Source organism: Microtus oregoni, unplaced genomic scaffold (assembly GCF_018167655.1).
Source record: "Microtus oregoni isolate MIOR12 unplaced genomic scaffold, Mior012 000161F_ref0000079, whole genome shotgun sequence".
Classification (NCBI taxonomy): domain Eukaryota; kingdom Metazoa; phylum Chordata; class Mammalia; order Rodentia; family Cricetidae; genus Microtus; species Microtus oregoni.
Window position 1 is genome coordinate 268,187 of NW_024544816.1, and position 22,543 is coordinate 290,729.

Sequence of the window (22,543 nt, forward strand, 5' to 3'; positions counted from 1 at the left end):
CACAACCCAAGTCTTCAGTAAAACTGCAGACCCTCAAGGTTGGTCTCATGCGGCAGCATCCTTGAGTCAGCTAGGAAGCAGCCCCTCCTCTTAGAGATGATGTTTAACTTTTAATAGCTTATCCGTCATTACAATCGTATTCTGTTATTTTATGCAAAAGAGTGTAAGTTCTTAATACAGCTGGAGGCTGGGAGGCAGATAAACTGATGCCCGAGCAGGTGCGGCTGAAGGAAGAGCTCTTGGGTTCTGACGGCCTGGTTTAGTAATTTTTTTTTTTTTTTTTTTTGGTTTTTCGAGACAGGGTTTCTCTGTGGTTTTGGAGCCTCTCCTGGAACTAGCTCTTGTAGACCAGGCTGGTCTCGAACTCACAGAGATCCGCCTGCCTCTGCCTCCCGAGTGCTGGGATTAAAGGCGTGCGCCACCACCGCCCGGCTCTGGTTTAGTAATGTTGAGTGGTTATAATGAGGCTATTCACCCTGTACAAGCTTGTGCTGATGCTTCCTCCTTGCTTGCCTACCCGGGGCTTTGCTGAAGTTTCCTGGCCGAGGTGTAACTTTTCTGTTTCTCAGTTCAGAGTTCTCGAAAGCGCCCTCGGTCTGGTGCGCTCTTGGTACTCTGTGGCGTGTAAACACACCTGTCCCTATACTCTGCTGGCAAACAAACGCTGTGCTTAAAAAAGGGACACACTGAGAATTTTTCCTTTTGTTTTGTGTATTGAGGTTAACTGCTGAAAAACCAAGTCATTGAAGGTCTCATTTTGTCCTGATGTGTGGGGCATGATCTGTTTGACGGCTCTGTGATGCTCATGCCAACCGGTTCCTTGTCTGAAACTGGAATGACTTGAGAGTAAAAAAAATGAACATTTTGTGTTCAAGTCACTGAAGTGCCAAGACGTTCATAATCGAATTTGTTCTATCGTTTGGCTCTCCTTCAGCATTTATCATGCCATCAGACTTCCTACAGATTAGCTTATAGTACAAGAAAATTAGCTTTTTGGATAGACTGTGTTTTGGATAGCTAATATTTGTTGGATATTTACTGTGTGATTGGCTCAATTCTGTTTTACAGATGTTTACCCAAAACCTCATTGAATGATTCTATAATGTGTGTTATAATCCCCTCCTCCTTCTTTTCCTGGAAGGGTCAAATTTGAGATATACAGTAGCTAAGTAAAATCCCTGATGTCACACAGCTGGATTGCTACCCGCACACTAAGATCAGGGAGCTCCAGTGTGCAAGCTAGTCGTGAGAGTTAGCTTTTATGACATGAAAATTATGTAAAAATTAGAATTTAGTATCATACGTGAAGGTTTCCTGGAGTTTACTCATGCACATTTATTATGTGTTTTGCTTTCAGGCCACAATCAAAATCTGTGTGACCCACAAAGCCTAAAATATTTACTCTTGACCATTTATAGAGGCTGTGTGTCACTTAACTCATCACTCCTGGTAAAACAGGTGGCAATACAGGCACTGCTCGCAGTACAGATTAGGATCAGTTAATATCTTTCTTTGCAAGGACAGCATAGCAAATTTATTTAGGAGGTAATAACTTAATTTTGGGGTCTTGGGTATTGTAATTGTTTTTATTATTGAAAATGTGTTTAATTCTTTTTGTTTTTTTTAAAAACAGGTTCAGAAACTTAGACTGGTTGCCGTAAGTAAGTATACTTCCGCGTTTGTTGGTTTGCTGTCTTTAGTTTTCATCTGTCACAGTAAATTTAACAGGCAGGGTAGAGTCGTGTTTTATCGTGAGTCGTCATGTCATGCAGTTGTAGTTCATCAGAACTTCATTTTAATGATCGACATTAATTTCTTTTTTAATGGCTGATTCGTCTGTGCTGGCAATCAAACCCTTGCCTTGCGCATGCTAAACAGATAGTACAACAAAGTTCATCTCAAGATGAAAATTGGTGCTTACGAAGAGTACAGGGTTTTGCTATTGTTTTTTAATACTTTTCCATATGACTTTTCTGGATTCAGGCACTTGGTGCTCTGTCGGGAGGCATTTCTGTTGCTAGCCTTATTCTCTGTCTTTGATGATGTGGTTCAGTGATGTTTGTGAAGAGGATCTGCTCTACAGTTCCCTTTCCCTTTTTTTGTCACAGTGTATTTATGGTAATGTGCCCTTAGAGACTGATTGTCCCTTTGTTCTTCAGACTGTATCTTCTAGCTCTTGTGTGATACTTGCCAGAATCAGGTATTGGCATGATATTTAGGGTGTGTGTGCAGACGAAGAAACTTTAATGAAAAACTGTATTCACTGTATGTTAAGAGTTAAGGGAAGAAATTAGAGGCAGGAGACATCAGATGGTATCAGCTCTAGGAAAACTGACCACCACTTGGGCCAAAGGACCAAGGCAGAGTGTTGTTGGATCCTGGTGGGGACTGAAGCCAGGGAGGAGAAAGGAATTGAGTTATGGAAGGACCAATTACTGTTCTTATTCCAGATAGATGATAGATAGATAGATAGATAGATAGATAGATAGTCAATTTAGTTTGTTGTTTTCAGTGAGAAGTATATATTTTTTCTGAAGGCCGTTTAACAGACTAAGGTCTTGGCAGCTGAGACCTTACTTTCAAATACAACCCTTGTTAGATGGAAGACTTAAGGAATTCATTGTATATAGCTAGACCCTGTGTGTTTTGTTTTAAGTAAATCAGCAGAAGAGAGTGAACTAAATTGAGTAAGAAGGTGAATTGGTACTTCTACAAAATTGCTGTTATGGGACCTAAATCCCCAAATGGAACACACAGGATTAGGAATACCTAAGACCATCCTCTGTCTACCAAACTCTTTAACCCTAAGAGAGAAACGAGAAAGAGCAGGCAGTGCAATTATGTAGGTGAAAGAGGACTTAGTTAGATCATGTGAGAATGGCTAGGGGTAATAGACATATTCGCTTTGCATACGTCTGAGTAGAAACCATAGTGTATGTAATTGTTTTAGTGGTCAGCATATAGAATACTGTATAGAGTTTTTCAGGATGAGCTCCAATTACTTTTAAATTTTTCTTGGAATTAGTAATAAACTTTATATTGTTTAACATGTTTACAGTGATAGCTACTTACTTGTCCATCTGTCAGAATTTTGTTTAAGTTTTGATTTTTTTCCAAATTTTTAAAAAGATTTTTCTTTCTTTAGAATTCTATTATGTCTGCTTACCATACATATTTATGATATACCTTGATTATATACCTTGATACTCATTTTTATTTAAATATATGTATGTTTGAATTACAGTTATGAAAATATTTTATGTATATTTAAGATTTCCATTCATCCCAGACTCTTAACAACTCGCATTCTTTTCTGTTTTCCCAGGTAACTCTGTTCCACAGGATATCTGTTGCATGGCGGCTGATGAGAGGCTAGTCTTTGCTGCGTATGGGAATGTCTTCTCTGCGTTTGCCCGTAATAAAGAGGTTTGTTTTGGTTTTCATTTGTTTGTTTTTTGAGACAGTGTCTCTCTACATAGTATCTCTGACTGTCCTGGAAGTCACTGTATAGACCAGGCTGGACTCACAGAGGTCCATTCACCTGCCTCTGCCTCCTATGCTGAGGTTAAGGGCATGCCCTACCACCACCCACCTTGAGGTTTGAATTATGAATTACTTTAATTTGCTTTATTGTTATTTTTATGTCCGTTTCTAAAGAAGAGAAGATGGGTTTGTGTGTGTGTGTGCACGTGTGCACACGCGTGTGCATGCATGCATGTATGTGTGCACTTTAATGAAAGAAGTATTCACTGTATGTTTGGGGTTAGAGGAATAAATTAGAGATAGGAAGACACTGGATCTATCAGCTATTGGGAAACTGACTACCTGCTGAGCCAAAGGACCAAACGAAGAGTAGAATTATTGGATCCTGGTGGGGACTGAAACCCTGGAGGAGAAAGTAATTTAGTTAAGGAAGGACTAGCTACTGTAAAGGGTTTCTTTGTCAAACCAGAAAGGTATAAGGAAGAAATTGTCCTGATCATTTTCCCCATCTCATCTGCATGTCACTCTGGTGGAATCTGGAGGCCAGACTTCTGCAGCGTACATTTTTCTAGGATGCACAGTGTTACTCTAGCTTTGGAATGGGGGCGTGCGTGTGTGTGCACGCACATGCCACTTGCTGAACTGCAGCAGAGGATGAGCTCTCATTTCGGATGTCTTCCTACTCCATACTTCACTTCCTTATTGAATTGGCTGAGTGAGCAGCTGAACAGGCCTGGTTCCTTATTATTGCATCGTTTAATCTCAGATGGTCAAAAGCTGGACTACATTTCTTAGCATCAGCATTTTAATCCTTTCTGGAAAATGAATCCTTTCTGAGTAACATGAATTTCTTTTAAACTTTGATATTATAGATAGTACATACTTTTAAGGGCCATAAAGCAGAAATCCATCTTTTGCAACCCTTTGGCGATCACGTTATTTCAGTGGATACTGACAGCATTCTTATTATTTGGCACATATATTCAGAAGGTAAGACTATTTCTGTACATTGGGATATTATATATACTTATGTATGTAGTTAAAAGTCTTTGAAAACTAGGTTCTGTACCAGTTTTGACATGTGTACATAAAACTGAGAGCATTTAGCACACAAGGGAAAGGGTTCTGAGCGGACAGTTTTACTTAGACTGTGCACTACTCTCAGTATGTCAAGTGTGCGCATCTCAGCTAATACATTCTCATTGACGTTCTCCACAGTTGGGTTCTGCTGTGGTTTTTCTGTGAAATGAATTGGATACACATTCACACTTGAGTCATTCTTGGGTAATATCTCCAACTTTAAGTAAGGGAGATGAGTGTTGTAAACTTGAAGATCCTGTAACCTGAAAGTAAATATTCTTCCATTTTCAAAGGATATGAGTCAATGTTGTTTTGCAGCAGCACTGTGTTTAAGAGCTTGTGAAATTTCCAAAGGTGAGGGGTTTCCCACTAGGTTATCCCTAGCTTTCCTTTCAGGGTGGGTGTGGGTCCATCCTGAACTGGAGCTTTTGAGTTACCTGTTTGCATTTTTAGTTACTGTTACCTCCTGGATATCTATTGAACAGTGAGTATGTTTGTTTGTAAGTAATGTTTAAATATTGCCTTGTGGGGAGTATCCTAGTTCCTCATTGAAATTAAGAACCCTTTGTTTTATTTTTACTCATGTAAGGGAAAGTACTTCCTATGAAGACAGGTGTCTTAAGGTCTAGATGTGGCTGCTTCTTGATGCTGTCACAGCAGCACAATGAAATAGATTCTTTCTGGAGCTATTTATAGTGACTTTAAGTAAAACTGCTGATAACTAAAAGGCAAGGCCATCTTAAAGTAGCGCTCTGATGTTTGCACACTCTTCCCTTTGCCCTGCTCCGACGTGCCTTTGGGGTGGGATGCATTGAGACAGGATATTTCATCATGAAGCCTTGACTGTTCCGCAACCAGCTCTGTAGACTGTAAGCTGGCCTTGAATGCTGGGAGTAAAGGTGTGTGCCACCACCACTTAGCTAGTGTATCTTCTTTGATACTAAATATTTGGCAAATTATTGAAACACTGTTAATCACAAACTGAAATAAAAACCAAAATAAAGAGTAATTTTAAATGTAGTAAATATATAGTTTCTAAGAGCTTTTTGATCATGCAGCAAGTTACTCTTCGCTGTGCCGCTCCCCTGCTCCGCAGAGCTGTCACTTGCCTTCCTTTCTGTTGCACGCTCTGGTGAGGAAATGTGTAATCATTACTGTGGTTGGTTTTGATGAAGTTTCCCTCTTCGCATTTTATTTCAATGACTCAGAGAGCTTTGCAGGTCTTGTGTTTCATTTAGAGCATTCTTTCCTGCTTTATTGAATCATAAAATCCTAATGCTGATCCTGAGGATAATTTTTAAGCCTTTCTGTAAACTGATTTGGCAGTATAATTTTGAATAGTAGTATTTACACTATTATTTCTGGTAGTCTAAATGACATTTACAAGTTGCTGTATTACATTTTATTTCTCAAGAAAAGTTTATTGGATAAAGGGTAGGTGAGATGGTTCAACAGATAAAGGTATTTGCCAGTGATCTGTTTAAGTCCTGCATGGTGGAATGAGAGAACCAATTCTCGTCCACTTTCTTCTGACTTCACACTATGCACATGTGTGTCCATTACATATGCAAAATAAAGTAAATATTTTAAAATTAATGTTTATAGATTAATGTGTAAGTCTTTGGTTTAAAAGTCTCTGGTGTGTTGTATTTACCCTTATGTAGTAGATGTGAGTATATGAAGATGTAAAAAAATTATTTCATAAACAATAATTTTGTAATAATTTTTACTTTTGTAGAAGAATACCTTCAGTTGAGTTTTGATAAATCAGTTTTCCAAATTTCTACGATTTTGCATCCAAGCACCTACTTGAATAAAGTCCTACTGGGCAGTGAACAGGGAAGCCTGCAGTTGTGGAATGTAAAATCCAAGTAAGCACTTAATTTAAATGCCTTAGGTATTTCTTTATTTACTGCTTCCTCAAGGATTATGAAGTCTCTCCATTTACTTTTCCCTTATGTCCCCTGAAATATTGCCCCAACAACACACGACGAGCAGTGTCATGAGTTCCCATTGAACAGTGTTTGCTAATAGCTCAGTAGTGGAGAAGAATCCATCTAGTTAGGATGAGGGATTCTCTAAAGTAATTGGGTAGTGGCTAATAAAAATGCTTTTTAAACAGAAATTACTTTAATCACTATCAGTCTACTGGCTATCCACTGTTGGGAGAGATGGAAGACTGCCAAAATGGTTTTAATTATATATTTACCTGTTATTTGAACACTTACCCCAAAACAAGGGAAGACAGCTCAACCTTCTTTATATAGTATTTTAAAAAGCAAACAAGGGGCTGGAAAGATGGCTCAGTAGTTAAGAACATTTTCTGCTCTTGCAGAGGACCTGGGTTTGGTTCCCAGCACCCACATCAGGTGGCTCACAGCTGCCTGTAACTACAATTCCAGGGGATGAGATGCCCTCTTCCTCAGGTACCAAGCATGCATGTGCTGTGCATACATACATGTGGGCACTCAGATAAACACACGACATTTGAGTCCTCCTCCCCTGTTGTCCTTTCTGAAGCCTTTATAAGTTTAAAAGGGGAAGGTTTGATATTAATCCTGTTTCTTAGTTTTCAATCAGTATTCAGTTCAGCTGAACACCTTTGACTGCCTATTCTGTGCTGGGTTCAGGGGTGTTGACCAAGATCTGCTTTTATCCAGAAAGTTACTTTCTTAGATTTTTTTTTAATGTTATTTGCTGTACTTTAGCCATTGCTAAAGTACAATGAGTACTTAAACTATGCCCATTTACACATTGAATTTAAGACTTAATACTTTGGTGATTGTTTTTGATACCTTTGTTTCATCGTCTTATTTCATTGATTGTTTGATTCTGAAATCCAGGGCAGCGTCAGAATTGTTCTATATAATTCTTGTAATATACAAATATTACTTCCATCAGTGGTGATGTTTCTAGAAATAATTAAATTGTAATAAAAAATGAAATCTACCTGTATTTTATTTTTGTTATTGTACTCTAGGTTTTTCTCATAGTGTTATTTTTCTTAAGCACTCTTAAGCAGTTAGCAGCTTGAGGTCTAAAATCCTTGTGGATTCTGTTACTTACTATTATGTTGTCTTAGCTTAATTAGTTCTTGTAAATTGTTTTGTTTTCTGGAAAATGAGGAATACTGATAACATTTATTTTATGTGATTACATTTTAAATATTAAATAAATAAATATATGTTCTGAGAACAGTAAGTGCTGAAGCCAGAATTTAAATAAACAGCACGTGGGTGCCAGAGGAATGGCCCAGGGGTTAAGAGTATTAGATGCTTTTCCAGAGGACCTGGGTTCAATTCCCAGCACCCACATGGCAGTTGACAGCAGTCTGTAACTCCAGTTCCAAAGGATCCAATGCCTTCTTCTGGACTCTGAGGGCACTGCAAACATGTACACAGCTATGATATTCTGGCAGAAGATATAAAAGAAACATAAACGAATCCTTTAGAGAGTGTAGTATCCCTTGATGATAAAAAGCACCTGTTGCTTTTCTTAAATACATAGTTGTTTTGAAAAATAAGTTTTATTTCTTTCTTCTTGTAGTAAACTTCTGTATACATTTTCTGGGTGGAAAGTTGGAGTGACAGCCCTTCAGCAGGTTAGTATTTTTATTTTTATTAAAGAAGAAACAAGGCTAGTAGTAGCTGCACTTACTTTCCTAGAGTGACTGTATTTTTAGACGTTTATAAAAATTCATACCTTAGTTTCTCTTTAAACTGTTACTCTGAGTTTCGGAAACTTAATTGAAAATAAGTAAAACTAACTTCGCTATGCAAGTTTATGTAATTGTATGTACTTGATTTCCTGGTGATTTCACTTACGAGTGTGTTGTTTGGTGCCTTATGTAACAGAAATGACGTAACTCTGGTGGAAAGGAGACTATAGAGCATATAGAGAAATTCATCAGGACTGTACTTGGTATTTAAAATAATTGAGGCTCCAGATCTGGTATTTATTAGATGGTAGAATTTTACATAAACAATTGCTTTTGTTTTCAGGCTTAGTCAGCCAAGCTTGTGCATGGGTGTACATCTGCAGAATATCTGGTTTATCTACTTGCTGGCGTAGCCTTATTTTTCTTAAATCTGCACTGCCCACACCAGCTCAGTTTATTTGTGTTCCACCGTTAACTTTGTTCTGTGTTTGATTGTATGCCCTGAAGACTCCAGTTCTCAGATGTGTCTGGAGGACAAGGATCCCATTTGTTTTGTTTCCTCAGCTTCTAGAGTGTGGCGTGTAGTCGGCACTTAGCCGCCTGTTGATGAGATGTATGGCCTGACTCATTCCATGATGATACAGATATGCATCTGTGTTAAGACAGGAACTTGTAAGGAAGCTTTCTCTATTAGCCCATAAAACATTTTACTCATTGACTATTAATGCTGGAATAGACTATAACACATTAGAGTGTTTCCTGGGTTTTTCTTATTTTCTTTTAATAAACATTTATTTCCTGTTTAAGGAGGTCGCTTAAGTTCCCATGCTTATGACAAGCCTTTGCAGGGTTTTAAGATTTGACCTTTCTCTCCCATTTCTTCTACTCAGAAATCATAGGAATTCACATAGAGTCTCCTTTTCTGGATGACTGTTTTCTTACCAAGTCAGCATTGATTGAAGGGTTGGAAGGACATTGACTAGCAGAATTGAAGCTGAGAAGTAATTTGGAAAACACATTGTTAAATGCTTGAATGTTAGTAACTGATAGTGCCAAAATTAGTGGGTTCTTTTTTCTTTTTCCTTTTAGAGATTACTTCATTCTGTTTGATAGCACAGAATAGTGTATATCAGCAAGAAGTTCTATTGTTTAAGAAAATAAAAGGCTGAGTCTCTTAATTTTCAGGCACCGGCTGTGGATGTTGTTGCCATTGGTCTCACGTCTGGTCAGGTTGTCATCCACAACATTAAGTTTGATGAAACATTAATGAAGTTCCGTCAGGACTGGGGGCCCATTACTTCCATTTCATTTCGCACAGGTAACTTAACTAACACTTAAAATTTGTCACTAGAAAGATAAGGGTATTTTTAGAACATGTTTTCTTGTAATTTAACCTCATAGAAATTAATATAATACTAAGGTAGAAGAAAGCATAGAAATGTGGGCAGGTTAATTAAATTTATACATTGAGAGGATTATTGTCTTGTGGGGGATGTTTTTGTTAATGTTTTTATTTTATTAACAGATGGTCACCCGGTAATGGCAGCTGGAAGCCCTTGTGGCCATATTGGACTCTGGGATCTGGAAGACAAGAAATTAATCAACCAGATGAGAAATGCACACTCCACAGCAATTGCAGGGCTGACATTTCTCCACAGAGAGCCGCTGCTCGTGACAAATGGCGCTGACAATGCTCTTAGGGTATTATTGTTGTCCTCTTCTAAGCACAGTGACGTTTGTTTTAATACATTAGCCTTAAACTTATGACTAAAGAGTGTGGGATGAGATTGGTGTACACGAAACAAAACAAAGCAGGGTGCATGACTGTGGCGAAGTGAGTAAGAATTGCAGCTTACTTTTCCTGAAGTTCATCAGTGGGACAGCGGCACTGCGAGCACTGCCCAGTGTTGGTTAATGTGTGCAGAAGATGCCTGAACTACTCGCAGATGGTAATGGTTGAAGCAGCTTACAATGATATTTCTTTGCAGATATGGATATTTGATGGCCCTACAGGCGAAGGACGGCTGCTGAGATTCAGAATGGGACATAGTGCTTCTCTCACCAAGATCAGATATTATGGACAAAATGGACAGCAGATTTTAAGTGCAAGTGAGCTGCTTTTTAGCATTATTTTGAATAAGCAATAAGAAGTAGAAACTCAGTAGACAGTTGGTTTGGTATTTATAAACCTTCAATTGAAATAGCTCTTTGAAGTGTTCCAAGCTGCAGCTCTGTGTAGACCCTAGCTCACTGTCATCTGTGATTGGCATGTGTTTCTGCTCTAGTTGGAGGTGTGAACCTGGGAGAGCAGGGCCAGCTAAAGTTCCATACAGTAGTCAACCTTATTCTAACATTAGGCAGTTTATAATCTGAGGGTTAAGAATCACATGAGCAAAGTATTTAGCCACAAGGATAGATAGACGTACAAAAACATAACAGCTAAAGTAAACTCACTCCTGTCCACTACACCTGGGAGGAGCATGAGATACACTCCAAGAACAATTCTGTGTTTTGAAGTAGCTGAGGTCACCAGACTCAGAATTCTCACACAACTCCTCCATTGTTGGATTGTCCTACCAGATATGTTCTGACCGGGGCTTCTCTGTTCCTATCAATAGGTCAAGATGGAACTCTACAGTCATTTTCTACAGTTCATGAAAAATTCAACAAGAGCTTGGGGCATGGTAAGTCATTTGCAAGATAGAAAACAAGCTGCTGGTCACATACACACACTCAAAAAAAATGAAAAAAGGAAAAGAAAAAAATCAGTTTAAGATTCTATGAGAAACCTGAAGAAGTTCCAGCACTTCATTTCTTTTCTTTTCTTTCTTTTTCTTTTTTTTTTTAAACCAAAGTACAAAAGCAAGGTTTATTATTATAATTGCAGGCTGGCCTGAACCTCTTCAGTACAGTAGCAAGAGGAGGTACCCCACCCTTCTAGAGAGCATTATTTAAAGACAAAAATCAGGAGAGGGACATTAGCAGGGTTTGGGGTGACTGGTTCAATCCTGAATGGCTCGTGCCTAAGGACTTTTCACCAATTCTTATTTTAGAGCCTGACCCTTACCTGCTGCTTGTCACATCACTTCGTTTCTTGTCTTATTGGCACTTTTCTCTTTGAGAAGTGTGCAGAGGAGGCATTGTTGGAACCAATGCCCTTGTATCTGCGGGTATTCATATCCACATCGCGAAAGGAGCCTCCTCCTGGAGTGAAAGTGGGGAGAGTGATCCCTCCGCAGCTCTTCTCACCTAGCATGGATGATTCTCAGAAGAGGTTTTTGAGATCTCATGTGCTGGCTGCTACACATACGATGTTACTCCGTGGGTCTTTATAGGGTTTTTTTTTTTTTTGGTTGTTGTTGTTGTTGTATACATTTTTTATAACAGTAACAACCGATCACCGAGTGTTTTGTTTTGACCACTTTCCTCTGTTTGTCTTTGTTTGATTCTGAAACATCCCAGTGAAACTGACTGGCACTATTTGGCTCTTTTGATTCATTTGACTCTATGACTATAGTATTCTCAAAAAGTAATAGTGTTTTTATTTTTCTGTTATTTCATACAACTTATTTTCATGATTTAACTAACTCCAGATATTATTTAATAGTAGTGGTAATAATATCTTTGCTTCTACCTTAATTAGGAATATTTTGTTCTATACATTTTTTATAACAGTGAAAAACTTTTCCTTACCATACTTTTTCATTAAGGAACTTTCCTATTATCCCTTTCATCCAACCCCAGGATTAATAAATAAAAAGATAGTTAAACGTAAAGGACTTCAGAATACCATGTCAGTAAGGCTTCCACCTATCACAAAGTTTGCTGCTGGTGAGTAATTTATACTTTTTAATGTCTCCTTTGCTTTATGTTTATACCCTCTATTTTAATAAGTGTCTCTGTATACTAAGTGTCCAGAAGGTGACCGCAAGTGGGTGCTGATCTGGTGTGAACACTGAAAAGGTTACCTTCAACAGGAACTTGTTTTGTATTAATCCCCTTTTCTTGTAACAGCCATTAGTAACATTTGGTTTTATAGTTTCCTTTACTGTACCTTATGCCTGCTAATAACGAACGGCTCCTTGAGTCAGCAGCACATGAGGGGACTCTGGAATATTGTGTCATTAGGACAGGGCTTCTTTGTAAGGAGGGACACAGGTCATAGAAAACTACCAAGAAATAACTAAGTAGACTTGTCAATTTTAAGTTTATTTCCAGGTTACAGTAACAACCGATCACCGAGTGTTTTGTTTTTATCACTTTCTTGTCTGTTTGTTGTTGTAAACATACATCTCAGTCGTACTTACAACCCTTTAGTGGCTCTTGGGTAGAATATTAACTTCAAAACATGACTTTGAAAAGTCTTTGTTTTGACTGGTAGTTTTTCTTCTCCCACCTCTTCAAAGAAAATATGTCACCTACTTGCTTTCCTCAATTTTTCATACTTGTTTTTAGTGTTTAAAATTTTTAATTCACTTTTTAATATGTGTAGGTGTTTTACTTGGATCTATATGTGTGTACCATGCATGTGCCTGGTGCCCATAGAGACCAGAAAAAAGGTCTTTGATTCCCTAGAACTGGAGTTAGAGATGTTTGTGAACCACCATGTGGGTGCTAGGAATTGAATCTGTGTCCTCTGGAAGGGTGGCCAGTGCTCTGAACCTTCCTCATTACTCCAACCCCGTCTTAGTTCCTCTTGGGCCCCTATCTATAGGGCTCCACCACCATCACTCCTACTGCCTGCTAATTTCTGTTTTATTACCACTCTTACCACTAAAATCTCAGTAAGCTCTTCTTGAGTCCTCTTAGAAAAACACTTAACATTCTATCATATTTTATTATAATTTTTTTCTCAGCTGAATCTATGACAAGATGTATTAGCTTCATTTAGCCATTTTATGTTGCATGTGTCAACAAAAAAAATACATGATTTTTTATCTGTTCATAATCCATTAGATTGGAAAGTTGATTATTATTAGAGATAGCCTCCTTGTTGTACTATTGTGTCCTTGATACCGTCTGTGCTTGTGGACTATAAGATGCCTAGCTCATAGGTGAATGATTGGGAAGACAAGCATTTTGACTGATGATTTTACTGTGTTAAAGAGGAGGCTCGTCAAAGTGACTGGGATGGTATCATTGCTTGCCACCAAGGTAAGCTATCCTGCTCAACCTGGAATTACCAAAGGTCTACAATAGGTGCTTATTTTCTCAAGCCAAAAGAACTAAAGACAGATGACATCATTGCAACAGTAAGTGGCCTTGTTTATTATGGTATTTAAAAAAACACCCTTAGGTAATTTTGTTTCAAGTTTACTAATAACTACTAATGGAAAAAAAAAGTTTAACATTTTGCAGATAATGCCTTAATGGTATCAAGGTTTTTAATTTGTTGAGTTTTTTGATCTGTGATGGGATGTAAAGTACTGTCACCCTGTGATTCTCATCTGTGATTGGATATGAAGTACTGTCACCCTGTGGTTCTGATCTGTGATTGGATGTGAAGTACTGTCACCCTGTGGTTCTCATCTGTGATTGGATGTGAAGTACTGTCACCCTGTGAGTCTCATCTGTGATTGGATATGAAGTACTGTCACCCTGTGGTTCTGATCTGTGATTGGATGTGAAGTACTGTCACCCTGTGATTCTCATCTGTGATTGGATATGAAGTACTGTCACCCTGTGGTTCTCATCTGTGATTGGATGTGAAGTACTAACTGTGATTCTGATCTGTGATTGGATGTGAAATACTATCACCCTGTGGTTCTCATCTGTGATTGGATGTGAAATACTATTACCCTGTGGTTCTGATTTGTGTTTCCTGCAGGGCTTGTGGTGTTGAGCATCTTTTCATGTGATCTTGCTATTTGTATGTGGTTTTTTGTTTTTTTGTTTTTCGGGGTTTTTTTTGAAATTTTTGTTTGTTTTTGTTTTTCGAGACAGGGTTTCTCTCTGTGTAGCTGTTTGTCCTAGAACTTGTTCTGTAGACCAGGCTGACTTTGAACTCACAAAGATCTCCTTGCCTCTTCCTCCTGATTGCTGGGATTAAAGGTGTGCACCACAACCTGGCTGTATAACAACTACTACCTGTCTTATGCTTGTTTTGTAGGAAGGTTTGAGGACAGGAAGTGAGATTCCTCCAAGTGTAGTCTTGTCAAAAGACTAGTTTGGCTCTTTTGGTCCAATGAATTTTACATAAACGACTATTGGATTTTTTTTGGGGGGGGGGGGTTTGAGACAGGGTTTCACTGTACTTTTAGAGCCTGCCCTGGAACTAGCTTTTGTAGTCCAGGCTGGCCTAGAATTAACAGAGATCCATCTGCCTCTGCCTCCCAAGTGCTGGGATTAAAGGGGTGCGCCACCACAGCCTGGCCTATTGGGATTTTTTTTTTTAAAAAAAAAATTTGCTACTATAAGTGGGATTGCTTTTAAACTGTACCAATTACTATTGAATTAAGATATAATTTATATTTGCATAGCCATCTTGTGTCTTCTGACCTTGATGAACTTATTTATTCTATGATTCTAAGTAGATATCTCTGCTTCTGAAAGTGCTTATTATCAAAGTATAATTCAGTGTTTCACCCTATTTTGTGCAAATTGCTTTACAAATATATATGTAGCATTTTCTTTTATGAAAAGCAAATCTTAAGCATTTTTATGGATTTCTAAACCTCAGAAATATTAAGCTTCTTTAGAAAGTCTACATAATTTTGAATAAGTTACCATATAAGTAGTAAAGATGATTACAGGTAATTTTTTTCCTTTTTTTTAAAATTTTATAACAACCTTTTCTCATTTTACATACCAATCCCAGTTCCCACTCCCTTCCCCTTCCTCCTGCTCCCCCCACTTTCCCCCTCACCCTACTCCCCATCCGCTCCTCAGAGAAGGTAAGGCTTCCCGTGGGGAGTCAACAAAGTCTGGCTCATCAGTTTGAGGCCCTCCCCCTATATCTAGGCTGTGCAAGGTATCCTTGCAAGAGAATGGACTTCAGAAAGCCAATTCAAGCACTAGGAGTAAATGCTGGTCCCACTGCCAGTAGCCCCAAAACTACCCCAGCCACACCACTGTCACCACATTCAGAGGTCCTGGTTTGGTCCGGTGCAGGTTCCCTGACTGTCAGTTTGGAGTCAGTGAGCGCCCACTAGTTGAGGTCAGGTGTTTTACATTTAATTCTCCATTGCAGCCTGTCTGAGTAGCATGCACTGTTTCATCTGTCCTCTCTGAGTGGCATGCACTGTTTCATCTGTCCTCTCTGAGTGGCATGCACTGTTTCATCTGTCCTCTCTGAGTAGCATGCACTGTTTCATCTGTCCTCTCTGAGTAGCATGCACTGTCTCATCTGTCCTCTCTGAGTGGCATGCACTGTTTCATCTGTCCTCTCTGAGTAGCATGCACTGTTTCATCTGTCCTCTCTGAGTAGCATGCACTGTTTCATCTGTCCTCTCTGAGTAGCATGCACTGTCTCATCTGTCCTCTCTGAGTAGCATGCACTGTTTCATCATCTGTCCTCTCTGAGTGGCATGCACTGTTTCATCTGTCCTCTCTGAGTGGCATGCACTGTCTCATCTGTCCTCTCTGAGTAGCATGCACTGTTTCATCTGTCCTCTCTGAGTAGCATGCACTGTTTCATCTGTCCTCTCTGAGTAGCATGCACTGTTTCATCTGTCCTCTCTGAGTAGCATGCACTGTCTCATCTGTCCTCTCTGAGTAGCATGCACTGTCTCATCTGTCCCCACAGTCTTGCTGCGGTCTCTGTAACGGTAACACTGAGGCTAATGCAGTGAGTGACCTGTACGTTCTGTAAAGATAGTAAGTGCTTGGGCTGGGACGTAAGCCTTTGAAATGTACAGTTGTAGTTTACAGTTTACAACGATCACACAGTATTTAATGTGTGTGTATGTGTCTGCGGTGGGTGAACAGATATATCACGAAATCTTAAGTGGTGCTGAATCATTTGTCTGACAACTCAGCTACCTGGAAGAAAGCCAGTAGCCAGTACAGAGTAAGCAGGAGCAGCTGTTAGAAGGTCTCTGCAGTTTGTCACTCAGAGGCAACCTTCAGGCTTTAGTTGTACTTTGCTTATTCTGTCTTAGACAATATATTTGAATGAGTTAATTAGAAAAGGAAATTACTAGAGGTAGGTTTTCCAACAGTGACAAATTCTATTAAATAAATGCAAGGGACTACAGGGACCTTAATTGCTTGTAAGTAATGCCTCAGTTCCTGAGGGTACTCTTTAATACTACATAAATACTCAAAGCTAGGTAAGACCAAGTTCCATTTTGAAAGATAGAATGTTTTTAGACATAATGTTTTGCTTCTGTTTTTTGTAAACTCTGTTGTTTAGAGAAATACAGATAAACTCAACATTCTTTCACAGGGCTACACAAGTACATCTTGCATAATGGTGTGCAAATTTTATGTTGCCAGCACAGTAAACGCCAATTAAATATTTTCTACTTAAGTCTTAGAAGCCATCCATTTGTTTGTGTGTGTGTCTTTTGGGTGAATAACATGTAATTTATGCATTGGCATTCAGTGATTTTTTTTTTTTTTGCTATGACTCCAAACAAGATAATCTTGTATTTTTATGTAGAAAAAAAGCGGTTGTATTTAAGTATTAAGATTCATTTATATAAACTGCATATAAATCAGTGTTTTCTATTCAGTGTTATGTATGTTCTATTAATATGCCATGATTAAAATATTTCTGGTTTTTAGTAGGTATTTATTGTTTTCAGTTTTGCATCAACTCTTAACTACAGAAATTTCTAAGATTATAAATTTCAGTTAACTAGTTATATTTTGTTTCCTTAGATAATTTCTTCATGCTTATTTAAGACTGATATAGAATTGTCTCTTTTTTCTTTTGCCTAAAGGCAGTAGATATAACTTCCTGTGGAAACTTTGCAGTAATTGGCCTCTCCTCGGGAGCTGTAGATGTGTATAACATGCAGTCTGGTATACATCGAGGAAGTTTTGGAGATGAAAAAGGTATTGGATTTTTTTCCTGCTTTTTAAAATAATGTTAAGCTGGGCGGTGGTGGCGCATACCTTTAATCCCAGCACTAAGGAGGCAGAGGCAGGCGGATCTCTGTGAGTTTGAGGCCAGCCTAGTCTACAAGAGCTAGTTCTGGGACAGGCACCAAAGCTACAGAGAAACCTTGTCTCAAAAATTAAAATAGAATAATGTTTAGATGGGTTTCTACAACTCTATGTGGCAGTTACTGTTATATACAATATAAACACCATATTGAAACCAGGTGGGTGGCGCACACCTTTAATCCCAGTACTTGGAAGGCAGAGGCAGTCAGATCTCTCTGAGTTCCAGTACAACCGGGGCTACACAGAAGCCCTGTCTCCAAAACAAAACCAAAAGTCCCATCATGTTAAGATATCCAAAGGGAAGAAAGCTATGAATCCATTGGGGGAAAGTAGATACATATTATTTTTCTTCTTTGATTTAGATAAAATTTTGACTGTTTTATTAAATTTTCTTTCATGGAAACAGCTGTTTTTGCCTAAACAGTCTAATAATTAAGAGTTTTTCTCCCTACTTTGTAATTCAGTTTAATTTCAAGAGTGTAGGTTTTATTAATGAAACTTCAGGTATTTGGCTAAAAGAGTCACTCTTAGCGTATTATTGTTCATAGACTGCCAGTCAGTGCTGACTGTCTTTTCTTTCTCTGCTGTGTTTAAAAGCTCACACAGGTTCTGTTAGAGGTGTTGCAGTGGATGGTTTAAACCAGCTGACGGTCACAGCTGGTAGTGAACGACTTCTCAAATTCTGGAACTTTAAAAGCAAGGCTTTAATCCATTCTTTGAGCCTTGAGTCATCTCCAAACATGCTGCTGCTCCACAGGGACAGGTAAGTCTTTCCTTGTAATAGCAAAGGGTTGCTTTTGATGTTTTTAGTGAAAACTCATAAGTAAAGCAGCTAGTGGCAAGAAATCAGGAACATTTTAGTAGATAACTCCATATAGTTTAACTTCCTCAAAGATATATTTTAATTAACAAAATTCAGGTTCAAATGCTTTTCTTGTTTATTAAAACTTGTGCATTTGTCTTCCCAGTGGCATTCTGGGGCTCGCCTTGGATGACTTCTCCATTGCTGTCCTAGACATAGAGACAAGGAAGATTGTCAGAGAGTTCTCCGGACACCATGGCCAGATAAATGACATGGTACAAATGAAAGAACTTATAAGTCACCTCACTCATTTCTCCTTCTGCCTAGGATGAAGATGTTGAAGTAATCAATCTGTTGTTAGCCTCTCATTCTCATCCTAAGGTTTCCAGAATGACAGTTTCCAGGCTAACTTCTCAGGAGATTTAAAGGAAACTTTGGGAAATGGTTTATTATTTTGCAAGAAATTGATGCTATCAAATTGAAGTATAAATTTGCCAGAGTTTATTTTTGTCTTTAAGTCAGATAGACTTTGTAGAATGAATGTTCCATTGAGTGTAAGTTTATCATTTTTCATTTGGTTTTAAAATAAGCTAAGGGAATTTATTTCTTTTTTCTATTTGGAATGAATTTATGGTTGTCTGGAACAACAGATTTGTTCTGATATAGGGTTACTCTAGAATTTTTCTTTTTTTAATGAATTAAATTTTTCTGTTTATTGCTGTGGGATAAGCCTTTTGTATACTATGAATATATGTACATTGGTCGATAGTAAAAACTGCCTTGGCCTATAGCTAGGCAGGAAAGCTAAACTGAATACAGGGAGAAAAAAGGGCAGAGTCGAGGGAGATGCCAGTGAGCTACCCAGGAAGCAAGATGTGATAACCACTCATTCTCCATCTCCATTCAGACAGGGACAGGCTTAGGCATCAACAAAGCATGGCATATCAAGTTGAGGCAGGACCAAGCTCCTCCCCCTGTATCAAGGCTGGACAAGGCAACCCAACATGGGGAGCGGATTCCCAAAAGCCAGGAGCCCCATAAACAGTCCAAGCTACACAACTGTCACACACATGCAGCAGTCCTAGGTCGATCCCATGCAGACTCCCTAGCTGTCGGTCCAGAGTCCATGAGCTCCCATGATTCAGGTCAGCTGTCTCTGTGGGTTCCCCCATCATGTACTGAAGAATTCATGTAACTAAGCTCCAAAAGGTTTCAATAAAAATATAATGATGGTTGCATTATGTTTCTCAGTAAGATGTGTGATATTGTTAACACAAGCAGGTTTTTTTTTTGTTTTTCGAGACAGGGTTTCTCTGTGGCTCTGGAGCCTGTCCTGGAACTAGCTCTTATAGACCAGGCTGGTCTCGAACTCACAGAGATCCGCCTGCCTCTGCTTCCCAAGTGCGGGGATTAAAGGCATCTTCTACCACTGCCCGGCCACAAGCAGCTTTTAAAGTACATCTTATTTAAATAAATCTAAACTTTATCTAATAATAAATAATAATCTAATCTTTAAAATTGTTAGCTGAAGACTGACTTGAGTATATGGTATCATCTAGTATTAGTATATGGTATCATCTAGTATTAGTATATGGTATCATCTAGTATTAGTATATGGTATCATCTAGTATTAGTATATGGTATCATCTAGTATTAGTATATGGTATCATCTAGTATTAGTTGCAGATCCAGTATTTGAAAAGAGGGGGAAATGGTAACTACTTGCTGATAAAGCCTAGTAGTTAACAGCCATGCCACTTATAGCAGATCAGAATTGACAGTCCCTTAGCCTATCCTTTAAAAGTAGGAGAAATTGGTTGAGGGAATTATATTGTGCAACTTAGAGATTGTCAAAATTAGGCTTCAGCAAATTTTGTTTTGCCAGTGTCTGGATGGAAGCAGGATGGGGTGTTATGATGAAGTAGCATTTTAAAGACATCTGTCATTGTCAGCTCTCTCTTCCTGTTTCTTCCCTTTGTAGCTTTTACTTCCCCATTTGTGTTTGTAGTTTCTCCTACTCGGAGGTGTTTACTTCTTTGTAATTGCACGTGTTAGCTTCTGTAACACAAGCCTATCTAGAGCCAGTTTTCCCCACCCTGTACTGTCTGCTCCACCCCTCCCTAAATTGAGCTGTCTGTACCCTGAAGCTTGAATTTAAGTAATGTTGCTGCAGCCTATGAATAAATTAACATTGAGTTTGCTCTGGTAGCATCTGGTAATAAGAAATAATCCCTGTGATATATATATACTTTTGGGTGATCTACTTCCATAAACCCTACAATTTTTTTGTTCAGAGTCTTTTCATTTCTAAGATAAGACTCTCAACACTACATAAAAGAGAAACTCTTGTCCATCTTTTTATGGCTATAAACAGATACTTAACATATCATCAGGATTCCATTACCTCAGTGTGTTTTGAAAATATTTTTTTTTTCATTCTTGGAAATAAAAGTTTCCTTAAGGGGAAAAGGTTTTTTGTTGTTTTGTTTTGCTTTGCCTTATTTTAAGCTAAAAGTAAAAGTAGAATTTCTTTATTAACATTTTTTTTAGTTTTTCGAGGCAGGGTTTATCTGTAGCTTTGGAGCCTGTCCTGGAGCTAGCTCTTGTAGACCAGGCTGGCCTCAAACTCACAGAGATCCGCCTGCCTCTGCCTCCCGAATGCTGGGATTAAAGGCGTGCGCCACCACTGCCCAGTTTATTAACATTGTTTTAACAGAATTATCATTATCTTCAGAATCATAGTGATTTACATAAATTTCTAGAGTTGGGTGAGTAGATACGGTTTCAAAGAAACAACATTGCTTTATTTACAGATCTTTACAGCTGAAATTAGACTACAGAATATTCCTAACCACAGTCTCAGATTATTTGAATAAATTTTAAAATTTACTTTTAATAATGATGTTTATTGATTATTTAAATAAATAGGTAAGTAAATAGTTCTGTATATATTGGCACAATGTTAATTTTATAAGTCTGTTGTGATTCACTTAAAAACCTAATACTTAGATAAGTCCCAGAGGAGTGATATATAGGAAATACATTTTTATTTGTATAAACTGAAAGTCCAAATTTTGCACAATCACATTTATCATTTCATGAAGCCTAAAATCTTTTCAAGTTTTGTATGCTTTAAGGTGTTAATGTATATACTTGTATCTGTATATGCATGCTAACATTTATATCCATTACATATGTGTATTTGTTTTGTTCAAAGACGTTCAGCCCTGATGGCCGCTGGCTGATAAGCGCTGCAATGGATTGTTCTGTCAGGACTTGGGACCTTCCGTCTGGGTGGTGAGTCCATTGCTAAGTCCCTCAGATGGTTTCTCAGTCATTGTCTGAACATGCGGCTTTTGCCTGTTGTTTATTGCTATGTAGTGGAACTGTTTTATTTATAGAGTGTTGTTGATCTCTTAAGTGTCAGGCAGTAGCATGACAAAAAAATTAGCAAGGTAAACACGAATCTCTTAGTCATTCCTGAAGAATAGAGAGACAAAAGTGGTGTGTGTAAATCTTGAGAAAATCCATGTGGTCTTGGCACTCTAAAATAGAGCCCAAATTTTATTTTGAGGATTTTTGCTGTTGTTCATACTGAATTTAATTAAAAGGTAAAAAACATGCTTTCCTGGATATTGTTTTTCCCTCTTGTTCTCAGTAAAATGGCACTGTCAGAAATCATGAGTGAAACTCACTGCTAATCCAGCACATTCTCAGGAATTGGTTAGCTTCAAATGTGAAAGCAGTCTGACCTTTAGAAAGGAAAAACCCATATTTCTCATTTCCCTGTAACTTTGCTATAGGCAGAAGGCACACCCACCTTCCAGCATCTGCATCTGATTAGAGTGAGTCCAGCTGTCATCACTAGGGACTTTTGTCCACAGGTGTGTCACTTTTTCACTTGCTGCAGAGGGAAGCAAGATGTATTTAGATTCAGCTTGAGAACTGAAGAAGTCTGAAGATACTTAGAAATAGTGGTAGTCTATTACCTCCTGGTCTGATGGAATTTTCCAAAAATAGGTATCATAGAATTGGAATTAAAGTAAGAACGGTGACTTTTTTGGTAGCAAGTTTATCTTTGGAATGGAAAACTAGGATCTAAAAGTAGCATTTAAAGCCCTTTTGCCAGACTTTTTTTTTTATTTTATTTAGTTGAGTAGATTTAAATCTAGTAGGTTTTCAACTTTTTAAGTATGTATGTTTTAGAGGAAAGCTATTTAAGGTTAATGCAGAAGCAAGAAACAAGACATTGAATTGTTAGAAGAAAATGAAATCACCAAATCGACAAAGGTATATTTTTATTAAAAGGAAAAAAAATTCTTTGTCTAAAATTTGAAGTGGAACAAATAACTTGAAAGGTGATATCAAACAGCAAATGCTGTTTAGTATCAACTAAGCTGGCATTTGCA

The 22,543-nt window shown here is 38.2% G+C and overlaps 1 protein-coding gene across 1 annotated transcript in view; it reads left to right on the forward strand.

Moving 5' to 3' along the window:
• The window catches only part of LOC121445166 (WD repeat-containing protein 36-like), a 35,690-nt gene that overhangs the window by 709 nt on the left and 12,438 nt on the right, over nt 1-22,543 (forward strand). Inside the window, exons 2-16 of the mRNA XM_041647166.1 lie at nt 1,634-1,661; nt 3,326-3,426; nt 4,356-4,473; nt 6,302-6,434; nt 8,110-8,164; nt 9,407-9,539; nt 9,747-9,922; nt 10,210-10,330; nt 10,840-10,905; nt 11,966-12,052; nt 13,328-13,473; nt 17,107-17,221; nt 17,930-18,095; nt 18,301-18,409; nt 21,352-21,431. Coding sequence (XP_041503100.1) covers nt 1,634-1,661; nt 3,326-3,426; nt 4,356-4,473; nt 6,302-6,434; nt 8,110-8,164; nt 9,407-9,539; nt 9,747-9,922; nt 10,210-10,330; nt 10,840-10,905; nt 11,966-12,052; nt 13,328-13,473; nt 17,107-17,221; nt 17,930-18,095; nt 18,301-18,409; nt 21,352-21,431 — 1,634 coding nt within the window. The remainder of the gene's footprint in view (nt 1-1,633; nt 1,662-3,325; nt 3,427-4,355; nt 4,474-6,301; nt 6,435-8,109; nt 8,165-9,406; nt 9,540-9,746; nt 9,923-10,209; nt 10,331-10,839; nt 10,906-11,965; nt 12,053-13,327; nt 13,474-17,106; nt 17,222-17,929; nt 18,096-18,300; nt 18,410-21,351; nt 21,432-22,543) is intronic.